The sequence below is a fragment of the Leptonotus elevatus genome, chromosome 13, assembly GCF_054856555.1.
Source record: "Leptonotus elevatus isolate MCC_2025b chromosome 13, RoL_Lele_1.0, whole genome shotgun sequence".
Classification (NCBI taxonomy): domain Eukaryota; kingdom Metazoa; phylum Chordata; class Actinopteri; order Syngnathiformes; family Syngnathidae; genus Leptonotus; species Leptonotus elevatus.
In genome coordinates this window covers 16498865-16524432 of record NC_141251.1, presented here as the reverse complement: position 1 = coordinate 16524432, position 25568 = coordinate 16498865, and the positions used below count along the sequence as shown (strand labels likewise).

The 25568-nt window shown below is 39.5% G+C and overlaps 1 protein-coding gene across 14 annotated transcripts in view; it reads right to left on the bottom strand.

The window, feature by feature from the left end:
- The window catches only part of dst (dystonin), a 114111-nt gene that overhangs the window by 76078 nt on the left and 12465 nt on the right, over positions 1-25568 (bottom strand). For all 14 annotated transcript variants that reach the window (XM_086092723.1, XM_086092726.1, XM_086092729.1 and 11 more), the window contains 7 exons: positions 11868-11929; positions 10501-10590; positions 7399-7476; positions 6282-6374; positions 1949-2115; positions 246-358; positions 9-115 (listed from right to left, as the gene is read on the bottom strand). In XM_086092723.1, coding sequence (XP_085948849.1) covers positions 9-115; positions 246-358; positions 1949-2115; positions 6282-6374; positions 7399-7476; positions 10501-10590; positions 11868-11929 — 710 coding nt within the window. The remainder of the gene's footprint in view (positions 1-8; positions 116-245; positions 359-1948; positions 2116-6281; positions 6375-7398; positions 7477-10500; positions 10591-11867; positions 11930-25568) is intronic.

The window sequence follows — 25568 nt, the reverse complement described above, 5'->3', positions numbered from 1 at the left end:
CAACTTACATTTGGGCTAATTCCTTCTCCACCCTCAGGTACTCTAGGGAAGGCATCATACAATGTTGAGACGTATGTGATGACTGACTTTTCGTCAGGAGACTGAACATCTACGTCTAGCAAGAGAAACAAGAATGAGTTCAGTCACAAAGAAGTGGAGTCGATATATAGAATAGAATGGCAGCTCATGTAGAAATGAACGAATGATGAAACCAGTGCACAAATTGCAGTGTGTGCAGCTCACACCTTCTGGGTCGAGCAGTCTGGCCACCCCCAGTTGCTCAGCCACACCAAACGCGTTCTCTAAATTGGATCGGTTGGTCTGCGTGGACACCCGGCTCATGTCAACTAAATCGGGTCTGAAAAAGACACAATTATAGACATCCATGAAAGAGTCTGTAATAGAAATGAGCTATAGTAAGCTTCTGTGCATGTAATGAGCCACACATTATCGTTAATGTAACTAGATGAACAGAAATACATGATCAGGAAACAGTGTATTTTTCTTGGTTAGAGAATAGTGCTTTGTTTTGAAGACAAACCAATAGCATGTGATCCATTAAACAAGGTTATTCCAAATTGCAAACCAAGTGCATGTTATTATTTGTGGGCTTTAATTGCTACCACTATTGGCTCTCATCTCTCATCCACGGAATAAAATGTTTATTCCTCTGGGTTTGGCAGCATGGTGAAAGAGTGATTAGCATATTTTAGTTTCAACCCTGTGGCATTCCTGTGTGGAGTTTGGATGTTTTCTAATGTGTTTGTGGGGTTTTTTTTCAGGCATTCCGGCTTTCTCTCACATTCCAAAAACATGGCTGTTGGAAGACTTGACTTAAAATGTCCATTGTGTTCTGTCAAGTTCTAGCTAGATTGTGATCCACACGACAAGCATGAGTTCTTATTTTGAAATGACAGAAAGTTGATAAATCAGGAGGAGACAAAAGGAAGTGGTAAACAAGGAAACGGAATGAAACAGGCAAGCTACTGTGAGATGCTCCTATAGTTATTAGCTTGTCATGTTAATGCTAGCATTAAATACTAATTGTCAATGCAAAGTATCATGTCGATGTGCCCTGCAAATATGATGAGCTGAAGACATCTGCCTAATAGCCTAGCTTAGCTTAGCTTCTCCTTCTGCTAAGTGGTAATTTTGTCTGGTAAGATTAATTTAATGTATGTTTAGGAACTAAATGCAATGACAATTTTTTCATGTATAAATGGTCATATTCTTTTCTCTTGATGTTTTCAACTTGCTGGTACCTCAATTCAAATAAACTATTGTATAAAGAAGAAAGGGTACCATCTGAGTTTAGCACCTACATTCCTGCTGTTGTTGGCTGTTTTGAAATTAAGGCACGTGTGCCTCATTACATGCACAAAACCTCAAATAACTCGACAGTATGAACTGTGAACGTTTGTTTGTCTACGTGCCCTGCGACTGCCCTGCTACAGGTGCAGGGTGTAGCTCAGCAACGACCCAAATGATAACAAGCACTATCGAATAAACTGTTGGTGTTTCACAGTGTTTATTATACCGGTGTTTCCCAACCTTTACTGAGCCAAGACACTCATTTTGCATTACAAAAATCTCACACACACGCAATGATGCACACCAGCAAACATAACTGTCCCAAGAAGTATGACTACTGACATGATGATGACCTCGTCTCAATTTACTCAGAAATGGACAGTGTGTGAAATTCGGGCCTGTTTAATTAAACAAAATACTGATAGGCTATACTAATTGTTTCGCCTGTCACTGTTAGTCGCTGGCATAGACAGATGAACGATGATATATCAATATCAAAAAAATAAATCAAAATCACATGTCATAATATCACATGAAGCTTGCTAGCTATGAACATTATGAAGTGCACCATTTTTCATGAGTTCCTGCTAAATCATTGCAAAGCCTTATATGGCTGCAAATAACAGTGTACCCGTACCTGTATTTATGGATGATGGCATTGAAGAGCCTCCCATCCCTCCAGGAAGTAGTAAAATTGTCACATCGAACGCCAACGTAGCCCTCCGTTATCTGCTTGGACCAGAGCAGCAGCCTCTCTTTGGCCGTCATGTCCTGGGACTCGCCTGTGACGTGAATCTCTGAAATCTGTAGCAGACGAAAAATGATGCAAATGATTCAAAGACATGGTCATGTTATTCAGTTACAATTCGGCGTCAAATAAAGGCAGTTTTCCCCACTGCGTTATTGAACAGTTCAGACCAATATTTGCAGCACTAGCAGATAACGTTACGTAAAGCCTATGATAATCTATGACAGCTTTGTGTCACCTCAAACTGTATGTGGATTTCCACAGCACACAATGTTTTGCCAACTAGTTCAAATGTTTTAGCACATTTTGAAAGTTAGGACACAACTTTATAGGCTTTTAACAGGTTAAAGGACTATTAATACTGCTGCTGCTAACTATGCAAACTATGGACCATGCTGAGTGATTGAGGTGATAATAGATAGCAAAGGATTTTTTAAGGCTCATTCTATCTTATACATATATAGCTCATGTCCAAAGGCAGTTTATTTAAAACCACAATTAACAGCATGATCTGTTTACCTCCCGTCGGCTAGGAATACATTTAGCACGTTCAATATGACCAGAGCAGGTCCTCCGCCTGGTCCTCCTGCGTGGCTGAGAGTCCCAAATAATCCTTGTGAATATTTCCTCACACATAGGGTCATCCTTGCTCCACAAAGTCTGTAACATGTGCTCCACTGCTCCGAAACTAACAGCCCTCCTGAGCTGGCGTCTGATTAGCTTCCTCACAAGCAGACCATCCTTAGATGGGATACCTTCAGAGGAGATACGATAACACTTTTGATCTTCAGTGGACCTGAATCTCCCAATATCCGGACAGATGCTTCCAACTGTGCAAGTTATGGTCTTACTAAGGACTTCTTTAGAGGCATTACTTGAACCAAATGGACAGGCTTCTTGTAAACACTGGACACCGGTACTGATGTTATTTTGACTGCTTAGATGTTTCTCCACCTCTGAAGGTTTTTCCAGAGTGTAATTTCCTTGGATGTCAACCACAGGAAGATCTTTGTCAGATTTCACATGATCGTTAGATCTGTGGTTGTATCTCCTAAAGTAGCGACGACCTTTGAGCTCCTTGGATCCAGGGCTCAGTGGAGCTTTCTTGGGGTCAAGGTAGCATTCCTCCTTTGGACCCCGCACACAGCCACAAGCATTCCCCATAATTCTTCCGTCGTTTCTAGAATTGAACTCCTAGCGGGTTGTTGTTATTGAGCCAAGAATCCGTCTCAATCTCGTCTATTCCATTGACAGCCAGGCATTGAGTTTCCTTTCATTGACTCTGAGAACTGGTCAGGCTCGCTCGCTCGCTCTTTCCCTCTCTCTGTGTATGTCTTGCTCACTCGTGTGACAGCGGAATCCATTCTGACCTTTGAAACACTTCCCTGGCTATGCAAATCCAGCACAAACATCATAAATGCACACGCAGTTATGACCCACGTGTTTGTGGCTCTCAGCTGAGCAAGGACGAAAACTTGTGTGCGGACCAGTTTGGGGCTGGTTCATCGACTCTTATCGACGAAGTAAGCAAATGCACATCACAAGTGCATGCTGGGTTTCCCTAGATTTGTGTGTATAATGAGGTCATGTTAGCCTTGAGAGAAATTTTGCCTCAGCAAGTTGGCCCACTGTGACCCACACAGCGTTACAGTCGGCTGTCAGACAGCGCGGGTCGACATGAGCATCGCTGGCAAATCCAAGAGCTTTGTCTTTGTCTTTTAATCAAGACACATACAATGGCACAGTCGGAGGAGGCTTTCACACCCAGCGGTTAAAACAAACTATTTTATGTGAACAAAAGAACAGCATGGCAGCTCAAAAAGGAGCCAAACACCCAGACCAGGAAGTGGTATCAGACCATTACATCATAAGTACACAATTGGTACCAGCCAATAGAAGGATACAAGTAAGGAATACTATAATAATAATAATAATAATAAAATTTAATTTGAATTAATTATATTAATTAAAATGTTATAACATTTTACAATATAAATAAATAATAATAATACCATTAGCTTAAACTCCTAGAGAATACATAGTGAATATTTTGCAACCATGTAACTTGACTAAAAATAACTGCTTAAGATATCTATTGAAGGTCAAAGTCAAATAAAAGCCAGCACACTTCAAACTACAGTGTAATTACACAAAGTGACAACTTCATTAAGTACACCAAGAAACTAATGCAGGGTTACCCAAATGTATTCAACTTAAGACCGGAAACAATCCCTGTGTACACAAACTGCAACAAAAATACTGTATTGTCATTTTAAAGTCAAACAAAAAGCCATTTGCCTAAAAAAATGGCAAATGGCTGTTTCTGTTCGATGATAAAAATTGATCTGTGACTCATTTTGGAAACCCCACTCTAATGGTCAACCCCCCCCCCCCCCACCCAAAAAAAATTGTCACTAATATTAGGACGAGCGAGTCAAATTCATAGAAAAATGCCATAGATTTCATGTAATTTTAAGGTAAAATGTTATATTGGGATATATACGACTTTCTTTGAAATAATCTTTTTGGAGGTAATGTTATGTATCAAAAGTACTTGTGGTATTGGCATTGGTGACTAGTCAAGAGTTGATTACTTGTACTGGTATCGGTCTTACAAGTGGTATCAAACATCCCTCCCTGATTTATTTAATATAAAATAAAATAAACTGATTGTGACTCATATTGGGAAAGCAATATATACATGTGGTTGTGGATATAGTTTGTAAGTGGTGTGCAGTGGTCAAAGCTTTGTTTCCCCATCTTAGCATTTTCCCCATAACCAAAATATTAGGAACAACACTCAGGATGGGAGACAGAATGGGATGGCAAACTAAACCCAAAATACAATTATATTGGATGGTTACGAATGTGTTTCTCCAACAAATTAATATTGCCATTGCTGAAGTAACATTAACCAGATGTAATGTTACTTGTGCATGTATCTGTTTTAGTTTCAGTGATTGACTCAAATGTGGACAGATGAAACTTTGGAAAGCACAGATCAGGGCAAAACAAACACCTGAAAAACACATTGTCAGTCAAATTGCTCAAAGCGGACTCTTTTGTGATGAACACGCAAAGCCACTTTGTGTAATCAAATCTTATCTACGGGCACTTGGTCACACAATAAAAAAAAATGTTTTATCACCTTTACAAAGATTCAGCAGTCAAAATGAGGAGCAGACACTCACAAGACTGGCAGTAAATAAAAATAATGTTAATAATAAAAAAAAATCACCAAAAGCAATGGGAAAAGCATGACAGGGATGTGTCAGCCAAAGCCAGTCAAAATAAGTGTATTAAAAGAGTGTCAATCTTTTGTAAGTAAAGCCGAGGGTGTATTTTAGTCTAAAATGGCTCATGGATTTCGCCTGACACGCCTGGAAATCAAGAACGAACAGGCCTCTTGCTGCAGGACCGACTGCTGCAAGGCTTGCGTGAGACTGAGTGTTGGCATCAGACGCTACCTGTCAAAGTGCTCAAGTCGAAGCAAGTTGTCTCGGTGTTCTTCCCAGGAACTCTCATTTTAACTCAAAGGTATTATCATAAGATGTTGTAGAAAATTACACACACACACACATAAAACAAAATTATTAAATGGCATGTTTATAAAAAGGTGGCTCGGCAGTTTTTGAGTTAATTTAAATACAAAACTCCTGTCTTTCGTTGTGCACTTGGCAAGGTAATTATGGCAACAGAAGCAACACAACCACGTTAGACATGTTATTATGAAAACACTATATTTTAAAAATGGTTTGAGTATTTGATGTCGGTCGGCACCTCACAGCTAGGTTGCGTAAAAAGCACTACAGTTTATACAGACACCATAATTAAACTTTATGAAAGTTTCAACTATATCAATAATCCAATGCAAGACAGAAGTTGTCGGGAGGACTGAGTGATAGGGAGAATTATTTATTATTATATTAGCACCTGGATTCCTGGCATGCGCACACACACATTAACAGAGTGCACTCTCTGCTTATCTATAATTCTCAGAATATTCAGCCAAGAACATGAGCTCATCTCAGAGGACTCCAATCCAATTTGGAGCGGTATCAAAATACAAATGCTTGGACCTGCAAAGGTACAAATGTTGTACTTTCATGGAAATTATGTTGTTTGACACGACCTCATCATGACCTCATACTTTAACTCACAGCTGAGTTTGAAATGGACCATTAGCACATTAAATAATATATGATCACATGATCACACTGACCTGAAAGTGCAGTATTATGGTCCAGATCAATCCCAGGGTCAGTTTGGGATTGCCATCTGTGATGTCATCATTCCTGATATTTACAAGTTTGACCTAGAAATGAAAAGACAAATTAGATAAATATACATATGGCAGATTCACATCATACATACAGCCTTTTCGTGTGTCAAAATGTGTCTGCAGTTATCAATTTGACCACATTTTTCGATTTGTCCACAAGGTGGCACAATATCCACTGATGGAGGAAAACATGCTCTTATTATAATAGGGCTGCTGACTGAAGCATCAGACAAAAAGCACAATCACGGTTAAATAACGGCACAATCCTGAAATGTTTATTCATCCATCCCAGTCAATACAGACGTTCAATTTCTGGTTTTGACAAAACTTGGAATGAATGTGGACTGCGTTTGACACAATAGAACATCTCCATTGTGCACATCTATGACTCCTTTGTTTGGCGCCTGGGCGTCACATGTGGCAACAGCTGAGGCGGCCTGCGCTCACATTATCGCACCCTGACTGTGGTGGGGGATGGAAGGCCAATCAAACCCCTCCGAAAACCCAATGATGGGATTTGAAAACCCAGTGATGTGATTTGAAGGCAGTGCTCCTTGAGGGCTCACAATTACCAGTCGTTACTGTGATCCGAGGTTTTATTGAGCAAAACATATAAATCCTCCAGTCCATGTCTGCCAGCTGGGTGGTGTGATGTGAAATTCATGAACATGGATGGACAAATGCATTCAAGTACTGTATAAAATATTCTCACCAGTTTAGCATGTTAGCATTCATTATATGCCACACAGGATTATTAAACATACATTGCGCTATGTGTATACAATGATGAATGAGAAAATTTGTAGCTGGGTCTTCAGACAGCCATTGACTAGAGCTGAGCAGCCGCCCCTCCCTACATGCAGATCATGCACTGTGCGTAAGGCCCCATCAGCTGTGGTGGGGCCCAATTTTTCACGAGGGGACGCATTGCTCCGCCTCTCAGCCTAGGTTAGCTAGGATACAAACACCAATCCCCAATTTAAATGACAAAGGTAGACCCCTTTGTTATCGACTCCGTTGAAAACTAGTTCGTACATTGAGTTGGACTGAGTCTCACCTGCCGTCTCTTTAAATAATCCAGCGCTATCTGTACATTCTGGAGCCTGTGGAAGCGCATCCTTCCTCTCTCCCGAGGCTGCGGACAAAGGACAAAAGCAAGGTGATCAGGTTGTGTTCACTATCAGTGGACCAAAAAGGAAATAAAAAAGTTTAGTAGCATGTAAAATAAAGGCCAATCACAGTTAAGGATATTAACATTTTCCACCAATTCCATCTCTAGCAACATGCTTGAATGTGCAAATCATCTAGCTGGTAGCTTTATTCATTTCATTCATTTTCTCCAAGCCACTGTCCAATTTCTTGCACTAATGCTCATTGACGTTCAGGTATCAAACACACCGCAAGAGGGAATGAAATGGAAAATGCAATCAAGCTCGGATGCAGCAGCTGCAAAAAAATGTTTTTTGCTGCATTCAGACTCTAAACAGCAGCATTTGAAATCATTCTCTTGTGAAGTTGTCCTATGAAGTGAGATGTAAAAATAGCTGAATACCAAAAGTAGAAGATGAAAATGTCTCATGAGGTTTGAGAGAAATTTCTTTTTTTCAGCCAAACATCTTCCTCACATATAAATACAATTCTAGCATGAAAGTGCATCATCAATGATCATGTACGTCTATTAATATAAAACCCTACATGGCTAAATGCAATCTGAATCTGCTAATATAAACCCTAATTCCAATGATGTTGGGATGTTGTGTAAACAAAAACAACACCCAGAAACTCTTCTCTGGGCCCGACCTAATCTGAGATAAACTGACGCAACGTGGAAAGTTTGCTGTGGTCTGACGAGTCCAAAGTTCACATTTTTGGAAATCATGGGCGTCGTGTCCTCCGGCCAAAGAGGAAAAGGACCATCCAGATTGTCAACAGTGCAAAGTTCAAAAGCCAGCATCTGTGATGGTATTAGGGGGTTGTTAGTGACCATGACATGAGCAATTTGCACATCTGAAAGCACCATTTGTGGTGAAAGGTACACTATATACAGGTTTTTTCGAGCTATAAAGTCTGCCATCCAAGAAACTTTATTTTCAGAGACGTCCCTGCTTATTTCAGCAAGACAATGACAAGCCACATTCTGTATGTGTTAAACAATGTAGCTTTGTAGTAAAATAACTTTGTATATTGGCCTGCCAGCAGACCAGACCTGTTTTCAATTGAAAATGCGTGGCACTTTATGATGCACAAAATACGACAGTGGAGAATAACACACTATGTGACATGACTATCACAGCTTTGGGAACATGTTGCTGCCATCAAATTAAAAACTATTGAATGTTTGTAAAAATAATAATAATAATAATTTAAACTGTATCAGTTTGAACATTAAATTTCTTGTTTTTGTTGTGCATTCAAACAAATGGAAAATGATTCTCAACTCATTGTATTTTCATTGGAATTGGGGTTTGTTTGTACACGAAGACAAAGCAGTGGGTTCGTTTTTACACCTGTGCTAAGTGGCCACAGCACACTGTCATGTTAGTTGGTTATGAGGGCGTGGGAGTGGGCAATCCACACGTACCCCCTTGTCATCATCCAGCACGTCTCCATGCCGCTCAACCGCGCATGCTTCTGTCCCACTCACCAACCGCAATGTCTTCAGGACATCGCGCTCCCTCGGCTTATCAGGCCAAAAGGCAACACATGGGAGAAGGAGGACGGGGAGGAGGGTGGGGAAGTTGGGGGACATGGAGACAGACACAGCGGCCAAATCAAAGGAAGTCAGACAATGGACAGAAAAACAACCCAAGAGCAGAGGAGACGAGGGGATAAAGAGGGAAAACAGCAAACTAGATAGCTGGAGAATGAACGTTAGTCACAGTGGAAGGAACTAATAGGGTAATTAATGTACATGGGAATACTGTGCAGTAAAGCGCACAATGACATGATGATTACTGATGGAATGTACAGTATTGTGCAAAGGCTTTCAGTCACCATTAAATTTGCTGTTTTTATTTCAGATGTCGTGCACAATGTAGCAATTTATCGGCCTCTGTATTACAATAACTTTATTAGACTGACTACAGCGTCCCTTTGGTCTGTGTCGTCATCATTTGTCTTTCACATATGCGCATTTTATATAGCTGAAATAAAAATTAAAGGTCGCTGAAACTAATATCTTGTTAATGGTTAATGGAAAAATAATGGTAATAGAACCATAATGAGGACATCATATTAAAGTCATTTAAGTCACCTTTATCTAGTCTATTTATTGTTTATGTCAAAAATTATTTTTGTTCAAACAAACAAGCAAACAAACAAAAAAATAAGCAAACAATCAAACAAGTAAATAAATAAATATAGCTGGTAGTGGTTTCAGACCTTGGCACAGTACTGTATGTATATTTTACTGGCATGTTAACAGGAGGGATGAAACAGTAACATGCAGCAGCAGCACCACAGTCAACTAAAGACTCTCTTTGCTACCAAATGTGGGAACAACAACAAAAAATGGACCAAAGTTAAGTAAGAAGCTGTCAATATGACACAAATACATTCCATTTTCATACATTTAGCATATCTATTTATTATTGAAGCACATAAACAGCTCAGCTAATTGTACCAGCCAGCAGTAGAACATATAAAGGGTTGGTCTACTATACTCACAGTGAAATGTAATAAGCCACTAGTTATTCATATTCCGCGCTTTTAATTTATAACACTCCTTAAAATTAGTAAGTTAATAAAGTTACTTAGCAAGTTACAATTTTATTAATGATTGCCATTATTCCTTGGCTGCAAATTGTAAAGGCCTGTGAACAAATGCTAAAGAAGAAGATCATTGGCCAATTGGGGGGGAGCAAAAAAAAACAACCTCTGGACATACAGTAACCATCACCAAGCAGAAAGAAAAATTATGTGGCAGCCAAAAAAATTTACTGCTATGAAACTTTGCAAAGACGTATAAGTTGCAGAGACAGATGGCCCTTGTTTGCTAGCTCATCAATAAGACACGTCACTGATATTGCATGCTGATACAGCATAACACTCTTTAGCTCTACAGCACAACAAAACATTACAAATCAATGTAGGTGACAATATTTTGTGTGTCCAAAAATATTGATTAAAAAATATAAATAAATACAGAAGAGAAACTTACCAGTTTGTCTCCAGACAAGACCTCAAGCAGCGAGATCAAGTTATGTCCATCTCTCAAATCTTCATACAGGTCATTTATATGCTTCCGCACCTACATGGACATGTTAAAAATAAATAAATAATTCAAACGTGTCGTAATAAACACAACAAAACAATTGGGAAATTCTCCTCACAGGCTCCAATACATTTGGAAAGTGGAATTTAACTTCAAAACCATTCACAAATCAACAGCAGTATATCTAGATTTGTTAACTGAAAAGGGGAAGTCAATCCCCCCAAAATTATTGTTCTTATTCTGATTAATATTGTGTTTGTGGAATATGAGTTAAGATGAGATGGATGTGAAACTTAAATTTCAGAGTTACTGCCGCCTTTCTGTTTCTGAAAGAGTTTCTGAATGTTACTGGAAACATACTAAACCATCCAAGTATTATCAACGGTCAGTTATGCACTTGAGCCCGACCGACCACTTGACAACTTCCGGGTCCTTCTCCTGCCAGTATCTGCGTCCTTGGTGGCCTAAATAGCAAGCCTCTACAACCAGCCTCCTGCTGACCTGCTTTCACACAGAGCTTTCAACACTGTAATCTCACATACCAGCCACAGCTGTAGAGCCAAAATAGACCTGCACCCTGCACATGTTATTGGGTCAACCCAGCAGATTCCCAACTCTTACTCAGCACTTCTGAGCTGTAAAGCATGGGAGTTAGTTAAAACGAAAACGCTGACCGACTCTCACAATCAGACATTTTTAACATTATGAAATAAATACAAATATTATGTAATATTGTTAACTAAAAGGTTACTGATGGTGTTGTGGCACACTCTCCTGGCCAATGCAGGCAGCTTGTGGATGAGTGTGTTTTTAAATCCATTCATTCATTTTCATACACGTCCTCAATGGAGTCAGGGGTGAGCTAAACCCTATCCCACCGGACTTTGAACGAGAAGAACACCTGAGACTGGTTGGAGGAATGTTTTTGGAATAATGTTAATGGGAAAACATGAGGTGTCTAGGCTAGTCCACTAATATCGGAACCTACCGCTAATTTTCTTTTTAACAATAACAAGATGCTATTCTTGTTAGCGCCCTATTCCAAGCCAGTGAACAATCAAAAATAATGTATTGGTAAAAGCAAATGATCCACTTTGATAGTGAGGCATGCCAGCGCGTGTCTGTCTGCTGTAGTGTTTTGTTAAATTCCACACGCACATGAAACATCACAGTATGCAACTCCAAGCAAAAGACATTCTGGATGACTTCTTGAGCCAAATTTTCATAGCATCTTGGCATTCATCTTGTGCATGTCAGAGCATATTAGAACATTTCAACATGATCACAATTTAGTAACCCAAATTAGCTCTTACCTTCATCAGATGCTGGTTTATCCATTTTGTGAATGTCTTCTTTTGCACTCTGTCCCTTTCATCTGAGGAAGAGTGAGAGAGAGAAAAACAGTGATCATCTTTTGTTTTTTGTTCGCAACCATATTACGCATCACAGAGACAACTGGGCAACACACAACTCTCTCGTCAGTCAGCCTCCCTCTGCTCTGTTTTCAAGTTAAGTCCAATTTACTTACAGTTGAGGACAGAATTATTAGCCCCCCTACTAAAATTTTATTGTTTTTAAAGAAATTCACAAGTACTTTTAAACAGAGCAACATATTTTCCTAGCTTCATTTTAGATGCTTACATTATTTTAGTTTGGACACAGAAATAAAAAATATTCCACACAAAAAAAAAACTACCAGCTTCAAAATGATTAGCCCTCCGGATCCTAATAGTCAATTGAACATCCTTTTTGCTGGATAACAGCCTGCAGTCGTTTGTTATAGTTTTCAACAGGTCTCTCACATTTCTTTAGAAGAATCCCAGAACATTCTTCTTTGGCAAATTTCTCAAGCTCCTCCAGATTTGATGGCCTTATGGCATGGGCATTCTTCTGTAGCTCACTCCACATATTTTTTAATGGGATTTAAGTCAGGGCTTTGTGCAGGCCCCTCAATTACATTCACTTTGGTCTTCTGGAGATAGTTCTTCACCAAGAGAGTCGTATTTTTTGGATGGTTGTCATGTTGGAGGATGAAACCACGACCCAGACCCAGTTTTACTGCTGACTGTCTAAGGTTTTCTTTAAAAATCTCCACATATTTTTCTTTGTTAACTATTCCTTCCACCTTGACAAAATTTGTAGTTTCAGATGCACTGAAGCATCCCCACAGCATAATACTCTCACCCCAGTGTTTCACTGTAGGGATGGTATTCTTTGGGTTATATGCCTCTCCCTTTTTTCCCCAAACGTAAGAAGTGTCTCTATGGCCAAACAGCTCTAGTTTAGTCTCATCAGACCATAGGACACGCTTCCAGTATGTATAATCTGAAAAAAAAATGATAAAAAATGATTCCTGATGTGGCCAAGTGATTCTGTGTTTTGGGGTCTTTACACACATCTCTCACTAGTTTTCTTTCCAGGGTCTTTGAAATATTTTGCTCCCTACCTCTGCCAGGCTTGTTCTGTACTGTGTGTCTGTTGTTGAATCCCTGGATTACACTTCTCACTCCAGTTCTTGACACTTGAAAATGCTTTCATGTCTTTGTCTTTTCATGTCTTTGTTTGTTTGTTTTTAAACTTAAAGCTTGAGTGAAATCCCTTGATTCACCTGATCACCTTTAAGCACATCACATCACTGCACAAAAGTGTTTTTTGCGATGACTTAATAAATGGTCATTTCTTAAAAGGGGCTAATAATAATGTCCCAGGTCGTTTTGGATTTTTATTGATTAATTCTGTTTTGGTGTACAAATATGAATACGTTGCTAGTATGTCCAGTAATGTTACGTTGAAAATGCATTGCTCTGTTAAAAAAAATACTTGGTAAAATCATAGGAAGGCAAATAATTTTGTCCTCAACTGTACATAGCCCTACAGTCTGAAAGGGCTTCACGAACAACATCCCTTCATCTAAAACCACAAGTGGGCAAAGGAAATGAATCCCACTTCCAGGATGACCAGGTGAGGATGAGAAAATATCAGAAATCAATTACAGTAACTGATTAATTGTAATGTAATTATTACAATATGATGGCAAAATCATTATCACTGTTCTGAACTTTCGTCTTGATAGCATTGTATTGGAGGAGTAGCCATACGCATAGTGGAGGGGTGCGTGAAATCAGGCCTTCACCAAAGTCAGATTCTTTTACTTCCCACCAAAAATGAATAGAAACAGAATCAAAAGCGTGTCTACTTTGTGCACCGAATTTGTGTACTCGAATTCACCTCACTTGCTTGAGGGCATCATGAATATACTAATAATTCCATACAATCACATATTTTTTAATGATCACTTATTCATTTCAAGCAATTGGCTAAATTGTCCAAATTCCCCACATTGAAAGAACAGGCAATTAAATATGGTCTAAATATGGTATATTAGAGGCGCGAAATGCTGTGTAGTGTAATGTCAGTTGACGAGGCGCTACCTCAACTCCCACCAGCACAGGATATGCTCGGAACATATGGATGGATGGGAAGATTGCAAATTCACACTGTGGCTGCCTTAAAAAAAATCTCTCTTTCACATTCTGCTGCCATCTGTTGCACAGTTGTATTAAAGAATTGGAATACATACTGTATGAGTAACGCTTAGCTGACCACATGGATTCCGATCCCCATGGCAACATGATCTCCATAGTGACATTTGTCTTGTATGTAAGTCAGGGAAACAAAAGTGTTGTTTTTCCAAAGAAGTGTAACACCCAGATGCAATTCAGGCTATAAACCACATTCTGGATTAATTAAAATGGTTCCCGTCACAGCCGCTCTAATTTACACTCAGTGGCTGCCAAAAAGATCTCACCCAATGAGGATTACTCAAGAGTATGAGAGGCAAGATCCAAAACAGCAACAGCTTATTGCAACACTGTGTATCATACCACCTGATCACAACACATTAAACTCTAAAACGAAAAATAAAAACTAATTATAAGTGCGGTTACATTAGCTACTATTAAGCACAAGCAAGTGGGAGTAAAATACTAACCCATGCAACACATTAGCGTTACCAGGTGAGCCCCGAGTTCCCTGTCGGTTTCAAGCAGGTACTTCATCTTCTCTACCAGCTCCAGAGGACCATCAAAGGAATCTTGTTTCTTCACGTACCATGTGGATGAGCGACTGAGGAGGCAGCCTGGGTTTTCTCCTCCTGCCTTCCTACCTACCAGCCTCGGCATCCCAAACGAGTCCTGTCAGGTTTTCCATGGCGACTCACTATTTTAAGATGAGTTTACTGTTTATCCAGCCGCGGAGGGAATGAATGCTTCTTCTTGTTAGGAAAAGAAGAAAAGTCCAGTGTATTTTAGAGTGGTTCCTTCCAAGTAAGTGAGAGAGGCACAAAAGACACTGACGAAACAATGTAGCATGATTGGCTCACTTGATGAGTGAGATCTTATCTAAGAAACCTTGACCAATACAGATGTGCTCATCATCATCTCTATTGTGCAGATGCCAAGACTCACAAAACATTGAACACATCCAAGGCAACAAAATCCCAAATGGTGCAATAATGGTTTTAAAGGTCCCATCGTATGAAAATGCACTTTAGTGGGGTTTTCTATCAATAATATGCATCCCCGGCCTGTCAACAATCCAACCAGGTATGAAAAAAGTCCGTCCTCGACTTCTTTAGCTTTCTCCTCCTTTCTAAAATGCGTGCTTCAAACGGGCAGATTAAACTTCCGTGACTTAGTGACGTCAAAAAGACACGGAAGTGCACTCGACCCCGCCCCCTCGGGTTAGTGGCACCACCTCTGGTAAAGGTTTGTCACGCCCACTGAAATTCAAAAAGCTGGCTACGCCTTTTTCTCTCCCTGCTCGCAAATGCTCCATGGAGAGGGGAAACTTTGATCAGGAAAAAGTGGTTGCTTCTTTCGTCCCAAGTCTTTGAGAAGACAGTGGATTCATTTTATTTTTGAAGGACGTGTACCGACATCATTTCTCAAAGGACTGTTTTGTTAGTGAAAGCCTGTTCAGAGCTGGATTTGCAACATGTTTAAACATAATGGATCGGTCCCAACAGTGTGACGCGACTGCAAACGGGAAAGATGTAATGTTAACATTTTTGATTAAGCCTTCATTCCTATTCTTTCCAATAAGAGATGTGCACCTTCTACCATATTTCTAGTGTATTTTTAGTGCCTAAAGTGGGAGCTACATTTGTCGTGTGGAGGTTGTTTGGTTACAAGATGTGAGATATGATACAGCAGACGGTGGTCGGATAATATGAAGCGGTTGCGTATTGGTTTGTCAAGATACAATCCGCGGTGGTTAATTTGCCGTGACTGGAAACTCGCCACTTAGCTGACATGACTTTGTAATGCTAACCGGCCGCTAAGTGGCTTGCACGTTGCGACCGCGCATTGGCCTAAATGTGCACATTTGTGTTATTCATAACCGCTTGTAAATGTCTACAAGCATTCACGGCAAATCGGAGACATTCACGGCAAAATAACGTTCGCTGGAGATTTGCCCGTTTCGGCAAAATAACCATTGCCTAAACAATCACAAACTAACACTACAACATAGTAGTAACGTTATGCTACTTTTTCTTATGGTAAAACGTTATGCCACTTTTCCACATATTAAAATAGTTTTAAAATGTGTAAAAGACATGTCTGTATTTTTCTTTTTTTCTGCTCCCATGGCCAGTCCTTTCCATTCACAACATTAGCACATGGCTACCATGACTGAAATCACTGCTCCTTCAAGAGAGAAGTGTATGACCTAGGCGTGGCCTGGTGCAGCTATTTACATAAAAGTGACACACCCCTAAAACAGGCTGTTTTGAACAGAGCGTTTTTTTGGCTGATTTAGGGACAGCAAAAATATTAGAGCTAAAGTTAATTTTGACGAATGCATGTCACAGACATTCCTTTTACACATTTGAGAACTATTTTAGTATGTTGAAAAGTTGAATAATATGAGACCTTTAAGTTATTGCACTGTGGAAGAGGGTGTAAGTCATATTATGCTCTGTCATGATACAAATATCTGGTCTTGAACAAAAAACAAAGAATGAAATTATAAAAATAATTTTGTATATTATTTTTTTCGACGCACATTAGTATATTGCTTAAAGAGGAAGACAACCCAAAAGTTGTCTTTACAATATGTTCTATGCAGCCCCACTAGTCTAAACAGAGTATTCTGATTAATATTTTTGGTTGTGGAATATGAATTAAGCAACAAAATCCACCCACTTTTATCTGACTCAGAGTTAGGGGGTGGCCATTTTGCCACTTGCTGTCACCTGAAAATGACATCACAGCTACTCGGGGCTCAGGTAACGACCAATCACAGCACAGTTTGTGAATGTCACGTGACCAAACTCAGAAAACAGGTGAGCCGTGATTGGCCTTTGTTACTTGAGTACTGAGCAACTGATGCTATTTTCAGTCGACAGCAAGTGGCAAAATGGCCGCCTCCTCTGATGTAATTCATATTCCTCAAATGCAACATTAATCTAATCAGTCAAGTTTTCTAATAGTTCACCATAAATATTCCATCCTTTTGCAAGCTTATATGCAACATAAAGAGTGTGGAAGTGAAACGTTTTAATTATTGCATAATTATATGTAAAACGTATTTATTGACTATTGTTCCGCTCATTATCATTCAACGTTACACGGTGATGGCTTGACTGACCATCAGCCATTTGCGTACATTGAAAGATGGTTGGCTTTTAAGATTGGTAACTATTCAAAATACTAAAAAATCATATTTCTAAAATGCATACATTATTCTATAGATCATGAGGCTCTGTGAGTCAACTCTGCAGATTCTAAGATTCAGCTAATCCAATAACAGCATTGACGGAAAACACTTCTGAGAATTGGAAAATGGCTTGATGTGACTATTTCTTTGCATGAGGGCCTCAACATGCGTACCAGGCTTCCATGTTAAAATGTGAGGTCAGAACAAACGATCATATCACTCAGACAGAAAACCAAATCAATATGAGCATCCAAAGGTAAGGAAAGTAGTCTGTTTTCACTCTTAAGTATGATGTAATTGAGCAAACAGTGTTACTGCCAGCGTGAATCCACAGCAGGATGACAACATGTTACTTACACCTCTTCCCCACAAAGCCTGTGATCACCTCATGAATTAATCAATAAATATAGATCGGCTGGAAAAGTCTTCCAGGAAAGGCAGCGTCATCCTCTTACTACGCACAGACAAGGTCAGCAATGGATGACTGGCTTTCACAAAGCAAACACGATTGTTTCTGCTTCATCCAATGTCAGGCTGCATCCATCACATTACACCGTGTCAATAAAAACAACAAAGCAGGATGCAAAGACAGAAAGAGATTAGCATATATTCTGTATAAAATATTGAGGGGAGTTTGATATGAGGGTGCCATCTTCAGGATCTTATGAGGAAGAAAACCTGATTTAAAAATTCAGTTGTAATTCACCCAAAGTCAGTTGGTAGAGGCTCCAACTTACCCACGATGACCCTCGTGAGGTTACGCAGTAAAGAACATGGATGGACAGATGAATATGTTGTCACTTTTCTCTCTGTTGTGGAACCGGTTTCCATGTCATCTCCAACTATTGGTTGTTCAGACATGTTAAAACACAACTTCTAACCTCAGTGGGTTGATCTTGACAGAACACACACCACCTCTAAATTAAGTTAAAGTAGACTAAAGCAAATAGAGCATTATCCACAAAAAACTATCATGAAAGGCAACAAAGATCTATATTATGTAACGTGACAGGAAGTGTTATTTTCTCACTGTTGTGTCCTGCAAATGTCACATGAATGAGTGGGTGTGCTTTGTCCATGTCTACACCCGGTGGCCCCTCGCGTTAATGAGTCCACCAAAGCGCTCAAACATGCGGCCATGAGAGCGCCACACTTATTTGTAGACCTCAGCAAAGCACATGTGAGTTGCTATAAATAACTACAACCCTAAACCATGCTCCCCCCTGCAAAGGCACACTGCCATTTCCATTCATGCAGCCAACATGATGAGTTTGTTGTGGATTTTAGTTCAGTCTTTGTATGTCGGCTGAGCTCTTAATCCAAAAAGACTTTACTTGATATAAAGCGTAATTTTAATTAATACAAAGTACAGTTTAAAATTCTTAGGCATCCTCTGGCTTTGTTGTTTTAATGACCTTTGTCACAGCAGTGATTTGAACATAGTAGGTATTACACTAAGTACATAAAACTTGATTTCCACATGACATTGTAGAGGGTGGGAAAGGCATCCCATTAAACTTGGATAAATATATGAGATCAATGGAACCATCGAACTCCTGGAATCATTATGATGCAGCCTGTCTAGCTCCATGAATCAGGAAGTAGCCCGGTTACCTAACAAACAGATATACAAAAACAAACCCAAATATGATACATGATGTTGATTTTTTTCCCCACTGTTGGTAACAGTCTACTGCTGTCAATAATCTGGAGTAATAAAATGGAGACTTTAACATTCATGTTGACAACAACTTGGACGAAAATACCAAGAAATTTTGTACTATACTTGATACTTTTGGTCTCTCACAATCAACACACAATCAAGGTCACATTCTTGATCTCATCATCTTGACATTTTCTCTGTTGAGGTGAAAGATCTGGCTATTTCAGATCATTTCTGTTTGTTCTTTAAAGTACAAACAATCCCAGAAGTTCAGAAGTTCAGACAGTGACCACTGTCTCTAAAAAAAAAAAAAAAAGGTCTATGAATGAGAACATAAGCAATATGTTTATGGAATTATTGGCTGCATCACCAACTGTCAATGCAGAGACTGTTGATTAACTTTTCTCAAATGTTCTGGATGCTATTGCTCCTATTAAAACTAAGACCATTTCATCCCGACCTAAAACATCTTGAAGGTGTGCTACCAACGCAATGACTTTGAAACCAAAGTGCAGAAAAGCAGAGCAAAAGTAGAGAAAAAAATTAACTCCAAGTTTATTTTGACCCGTACAGACAATGTCTTTGTAATTTTACCAAAGAGCTACTAATAGCTAGACAACAACACTTTTCTGAAATCATTAGTAAGAACCTCAACAATACACGGCACCCTATTAGCCGTGGCCGACAGACTCACAAATCCCCCAAATCAAACAGCGCCAGAACTCCTCTCAATAGATAAATGCAATGAATTTGCCTGCTAATTTAGTAAAAAAAAAAAAAAAAAAGTACAAGCAATCAGGTCAAACATTGTCACAAACCAGCAAAATGACAAAATGATGCAGCACTTAAAACCACCAAGGAATAATTCATTAACCATGACAGAATTTGACTCAGTGGATAAAAATACTATAAAAGACTTGGTTCAGCAATTGTAACCTTCCACAAGCTGTCTTGACTCAATACCTTTTGGCTTTTTCAAAACTATTGTGAAATCTGTTCAAATTGATTTACAGCAAATAATCAACTGCTCACTTGAATCAGGTGAGCTTCCTAAATCTCTTAAAGTAGCCACCATCCCGCACATCCTAAAAAAGAGAATGCTGGATATATCCCTGCTAGCAAAATAGACCTATCTCAAACCTTCCCTTCTTAACCAAAATTGTTGAAAAAGTGGTTTTTAATCAACTCAGCAATTTCTTGAGCTCAAACTGACTTTTTGATCAATTCCAGTCCGACCTCATCACAAGTACAGAAACAGCTCTGATTAACTCATTCACTGACATAAATAATTTTTTTTTTAAAGATTATTAAAAATTTAGGGCAATATTTTTTTTTGTTTGTAATTAATCGCATGACTTCACTAGTTAACTCACGATAAATCCCAAATTGTATATCAATTCTAAATGTACAATAAACAATTCTAAGTTTCCATACTCTTGTTAACAAAAGTGGGAAAGAAATGTTAAACTAATAGAAATAGTTCAAATGAATTTTTGACGTCAATGGCAGTGAATGAATTTTAAAAAAGAAAAGATAAAAAATTGGGGGCGTCAGGCGATTAAAGTTATTAATCGTAATTAATCGCATGATTTCACTAGTCAACTCGCGATTAATCACAAATTTCATATCTGTTTTAAATATACAATAACAAAATCATAGGTTTTCATACTCTTGTTAACAAAAGTGGGGAAAAAATTAAACTAATAAAATAGTTCAAATGTTTTTTTTACATTTATAGCCGTGAATGGCAATGAATGAGTTAAAGTACTAAATGATATAAGATTGAGCACTGATGCAGGGAAGGTATCGGTGCTTGTCTTATTGGATCTCAGTGCAGCATTTGACACGATTGATCATAATATACTGTTGGGCAGGCTGGAAACTTGGGTGGGGTTAAATGGAAAAGTCCTAAAATAGTTCAGGTCCTACTTTGGAGGAAAGGAGTTACTTTGTGACCATTGGAAACCTTGAATCTGATCGAATGGCTATGACATGTGGGGTCCCTCAAGGGTCAGTCCTTGGACCCCTGTTGTTCAGTCTGTATATGTTACCTTTGGGTAAAATGCTTCAGAACGCCAATGTTGACTATCATAGTTATGCAGATGACACATAACTGTATTTATCAATGTCCCCAAATGACAGCAGTTAAAGAAACGTATTATGTCACTCACTAGAGCAAATTAACAACTGGATTAACCAAAATTTCCTTCAGCTTAACGAAAGCAAAACTGAGGTCATTGTTTTCGGCAATAAAGAAAAGAGGATTGCTTGAGACACCTTGAGTCACTTAGAAACCAAAGACCAAGTTCGAAATCTTGGGGTGCTAATAGACTCAGACCTGACTTTCAGCGATCATATCAAATCAATCAGACAGCTTTTTACCAACTGAAAAACATATCTAGACTGAAGGACTGTATGCTCCAAGCAGACCAAGAGAAGCTTATCCATGGTTTTATCTCCAGCAGACTCGATTACTGTAGGGGTCTTCTGTAGCGGACTGGACTCTCTCAAAAGAACATCAGACAATTGCAGCTCATTCAGACCGCTGCAGCTCGAGTTCTGACCAAAACAAAGAGATCCGAACATATCACTCCAGTCCTTAAGGCTTTACATTGGCTCCCAGTCGGCTGTAGAATACATTTCAAAAATCTGCTACTGGTCTATAAATCACTGAATGGTTTGGGTCCTGAATATATTCAAGAAATGCTGATTGAATACAAACCCAGCAGGGCTCTGAGATCTACAGACTTGGGCCAACTAGTGGAACCCAGAGTTTGAAGTAAATATAGTGAAGCTGCATTTAGCTGTTATGCTGCACACAAATGGAACAAGCTGCCCACAGAAGTGAAGTCAGCCCCAAGTGTAAATGTTTTTAAATCCAGATTGAAAACTTTGCTTTTTTCACATACCTTTGATTCAGGTCTTTTAAACAGCTGTTTAAAAAATGCTCCTCCCCCTTTAATTATTATTATTTATTTTAACTTCCTCACGCTAAATGTTTTTAAAGTTTGCTGTCAAATGTTTTAACATTGTCAATCTATGCTCTTTTAGCAAATTTTGTAACCTACTTTTGTTTTCTCTTTTTGCTCAGAATTGTTTGTTGATAAGTGTTGCCTTTCCTTGTGTAAAGCACATTGAGTTGCCTTGTGTATGAAATGTGTTACACAAATAAACTTGCCTTGCCTACTGAGGACATTGTGGTAAATTGCACTATTTGTTCTAAGACCACTTACTTACTCATTTTGTGTAATTGTATGTATTCCACTTTGTGAGGGCAATTCAGAGAAGGTTCTTCTTTCCTGTGCACAAAGCAAAGTCCAGGCCCATTTGAAGGGCTTGCCCTTTTCTTAACAGCTTCCATCAGTTATTTCCCACACTGAACAGCGAAACAAGTTGCACAGCCTTCATATACATGCATTTAGGAGACCTTAAATATACATTTCTAAATATAACACTGCCGCCGCTGAAGGATGATGAGCCAACTCCAAATGCCTTCCTCCTCCACCTCAATTTAAGAGGCATGTTGTCATCATGACATCCTTCTAAGCTGTAAACAAAAATACAGACAAGATGGCGCATTTTTGTCATTCTTGCCGAGTGACAATACCAGTCGGCTTTCTCCACAAGGGGCAAGGCAGCGGGACAAATATGTAACAGAGTAACACTTGAACGGCGGGAACGGGTTCTGAGCTTTCAGGGCAGACTTTACAGAGTGTGTCAAGTCAATAGTACATGACAATGTATTCTACAAGCAGATGATGAAAAAAAACAAAAGCGGAGAAGGGCGGCGCTTGCCGGAGCGGAAGGCTGCTTTGGCTGCAGCTCGTGAGTCAGTCGGAACAGATGATGTCATGTGAGAGAAGTTGAACAGAGCGGTAGATGGGAGTCCGGTCCTGCGGCTCTCCTCCTCGTCACCATGACAGCATATAAATAAAACAAGCATGACGCAACTGCATATGACCACATTGCCGGTATAGGTCACAATTATAAATCAATACCACCATTTTTTAGCATTTATATAAATAAAAACATATATTTAAAGATTAACGATGTAAAAAAAAAAAAGACATAATTCCTAAGGAGTTCTGAGAGAATAATAATAAATGTGTTTGACGTGGCCTGGTAAACACTTCAAATAAAGATATGATGCTCAGTTTTTACAGCTCATTGAAGAAGTGGTAAGAGCACTCAGACTTATCTAAATACGGACCATGAGTGTGTTTAACCTTGTAACATTAAATCAGATGGCATGTAACATTGTAGAGCTCAGCCATACAATGCATACACTGATCTAAGGGCGTCTCTTCTTTGGTAATCCTGTCAAATGAAGCAGGAAGGAGCCATATAAATGAATTTCAAAGAAAGCTTAGATCGGACGATTACTGAGCACCAGCTGAAAGGTAAATTGGTCATTCTGAAGAGTGTGCTGTATTAAATAAGTCATAAATGCGGTGTACTTTTGGCGGTTATTATATGCCCACTGACAATTAGTCAATGTGTGGTCATGATTAAAAATCGACATAAACATGTTCAAATGTATTGAGCACCTTTTACATGTGAACAAAATGATTACAGCGTCACTGGGGAGTACTGACCAACTATACTGTTGAGCAGGGAGGAGCATTTTCAAAGTGCGGCTCCCTGGTGTTTAAATGTCAAATACACAGTCAAAAGGAGTGTCAGCCACCAACCACCACTATCAACTTGACACATGAACAAGTTTCTCGAACTTGTATGCTGCTCCCATAAAAACAAAGTGTCTTTTGTGCGATAACAGTCCGTCTCCATGGAGAGAGAATGACGGGTGGGTGGGCCGCTCAGTGGGTCGTTCGAATGTGATGAGTAAGGAAGTCGACATGGAGCAAGAGGGGATGGGCAGGGCAACGCCCAGGAGTACGGACAAAAGAAGTTTCAGTGCAAAAAAATGTCAACCCCCCCAAAAAAACATGCTCTCACTTTCGTCACAATTCATCTGAATTTTTCTATTTTTAATTCTGTCAGGAAAATTACAACAGGCTAAGTGTGGTGTAACAATCCGCCGTATGGCATCACGCCACAAGGTGGCGCCTCCTTGGTTTTGTTATGCCTATGCAGCACTTTTTTGTATGGCTATCAGTATATTTGATGCCATGGACTTGTACGCGTAATCGTGACGCATGGTAGAGCCAAGAAGCCTCCTTTTTCTTATTAATAAAATAAACCTGTGGACTTCCAGTCCCTTTGTTTGCTCTCCAATTACAGTTACAGTGAGAGTGTGTTTTACATATATTTAACATTAATGCTTCAAAGAATAAATCAATCACATAATGATTATTTACTTAGCACTGACATTTCAACAGGGCACGTTACACAAATATTTTCAATTGATGGCTGGACCCAAACATCTTAGGGCTACGGGCCATTTTCATGTGAAGACATTTTGCACAAAACACATTATAGGCCTACAAGTATATTATGACAAGACTAGCAGCGATCGTGGTAAGCCTCAAGTACAATGAAGCATCGGGAATCTGAGCATTTAGCCAGGTTTTCCGTGATTAATAAAATGCAACTGTCCAGACCCGAACATAGCAATTTCCACTAGTTGTAGTTCCCAAATCACTCGTTTTGTGTGCTATGGAACGGGTTTTAGCTCAGCAACTGAGGTTTGAGTGATTGCTTCTTAGCCTAGTCATTAGCCATTAGCTTGGCAGCCCAGCCAGATGTTGAAAGTGCGATGAAAGTTGATAGAACTTGTCAAGTTGTACTGTAATCTAATGTCAATTAAGTCCACGTTTATTATACAGCAGCGAAGGTAAAACTACAGTTAAATCTGAATGTTACATTCTTGAGACTCCCAACCCTATACACCCTACGCCCAAATTATTTTTCCATGGGATCTCCATGATTCACGTAGGTCACCTATTTTGGTTTCAAAACGGTGTTGCGAATTTCGCAAAAAGGTGAGTGATTTTCATTCATGTTTCAATGAGAGTTGTTGAAATGTTACTCAATTGTGTAGAACACAGTGCAAGCTGTATAAATAAATAAACGAAAATGAAATGAAAACAAGCTGGGGGAAAACTGACCCAAAGGAAGAAAGAAGCATGGTGCAAAGAAAGATCCGGAAGGCTGAGGAGGAAATAATCAGAATGTCAAGGTTGGAGGGTGTTCAAGAGTTGGCCCTAACCTGGCAGAAAATCTGGAGCATTGAAGAACATTTGCTAAACTTCTTGTTGATGCCCCACCGACTCCATCAAACCTCCACACATGGGGGTGGCAAGAGAGTCCCAGTTGCATGCTCTGCGGCAAGACTGCTAGCCTTGAGCATGTCCGCTCATCTTGCCAATCAAGCCCAGCAGAAGGGAAATTCCGGTGGCGTCCAGATAAGATCCTGGCTCAGTTGGCAGAGAAGGTACAACAGGCAAGGGGAAAGCCGAAAGAACTTTCCACTGGGCCCCACTTTATCAACTTTGTCGAGCCAGGAAAGACTGATGCAACATGGAAGAGCGAAGGCATTTTAAGCTCAACAAATGACTGGAAGTTGCAGGAAGACCTGAAGAAATTCCCAGAGGATACAAGCCCATACAAGATGAGATATGGTATCTGGTCTAAGGGTACCAAACAGTTAGTGCTCATAGAGCTGAGCTAT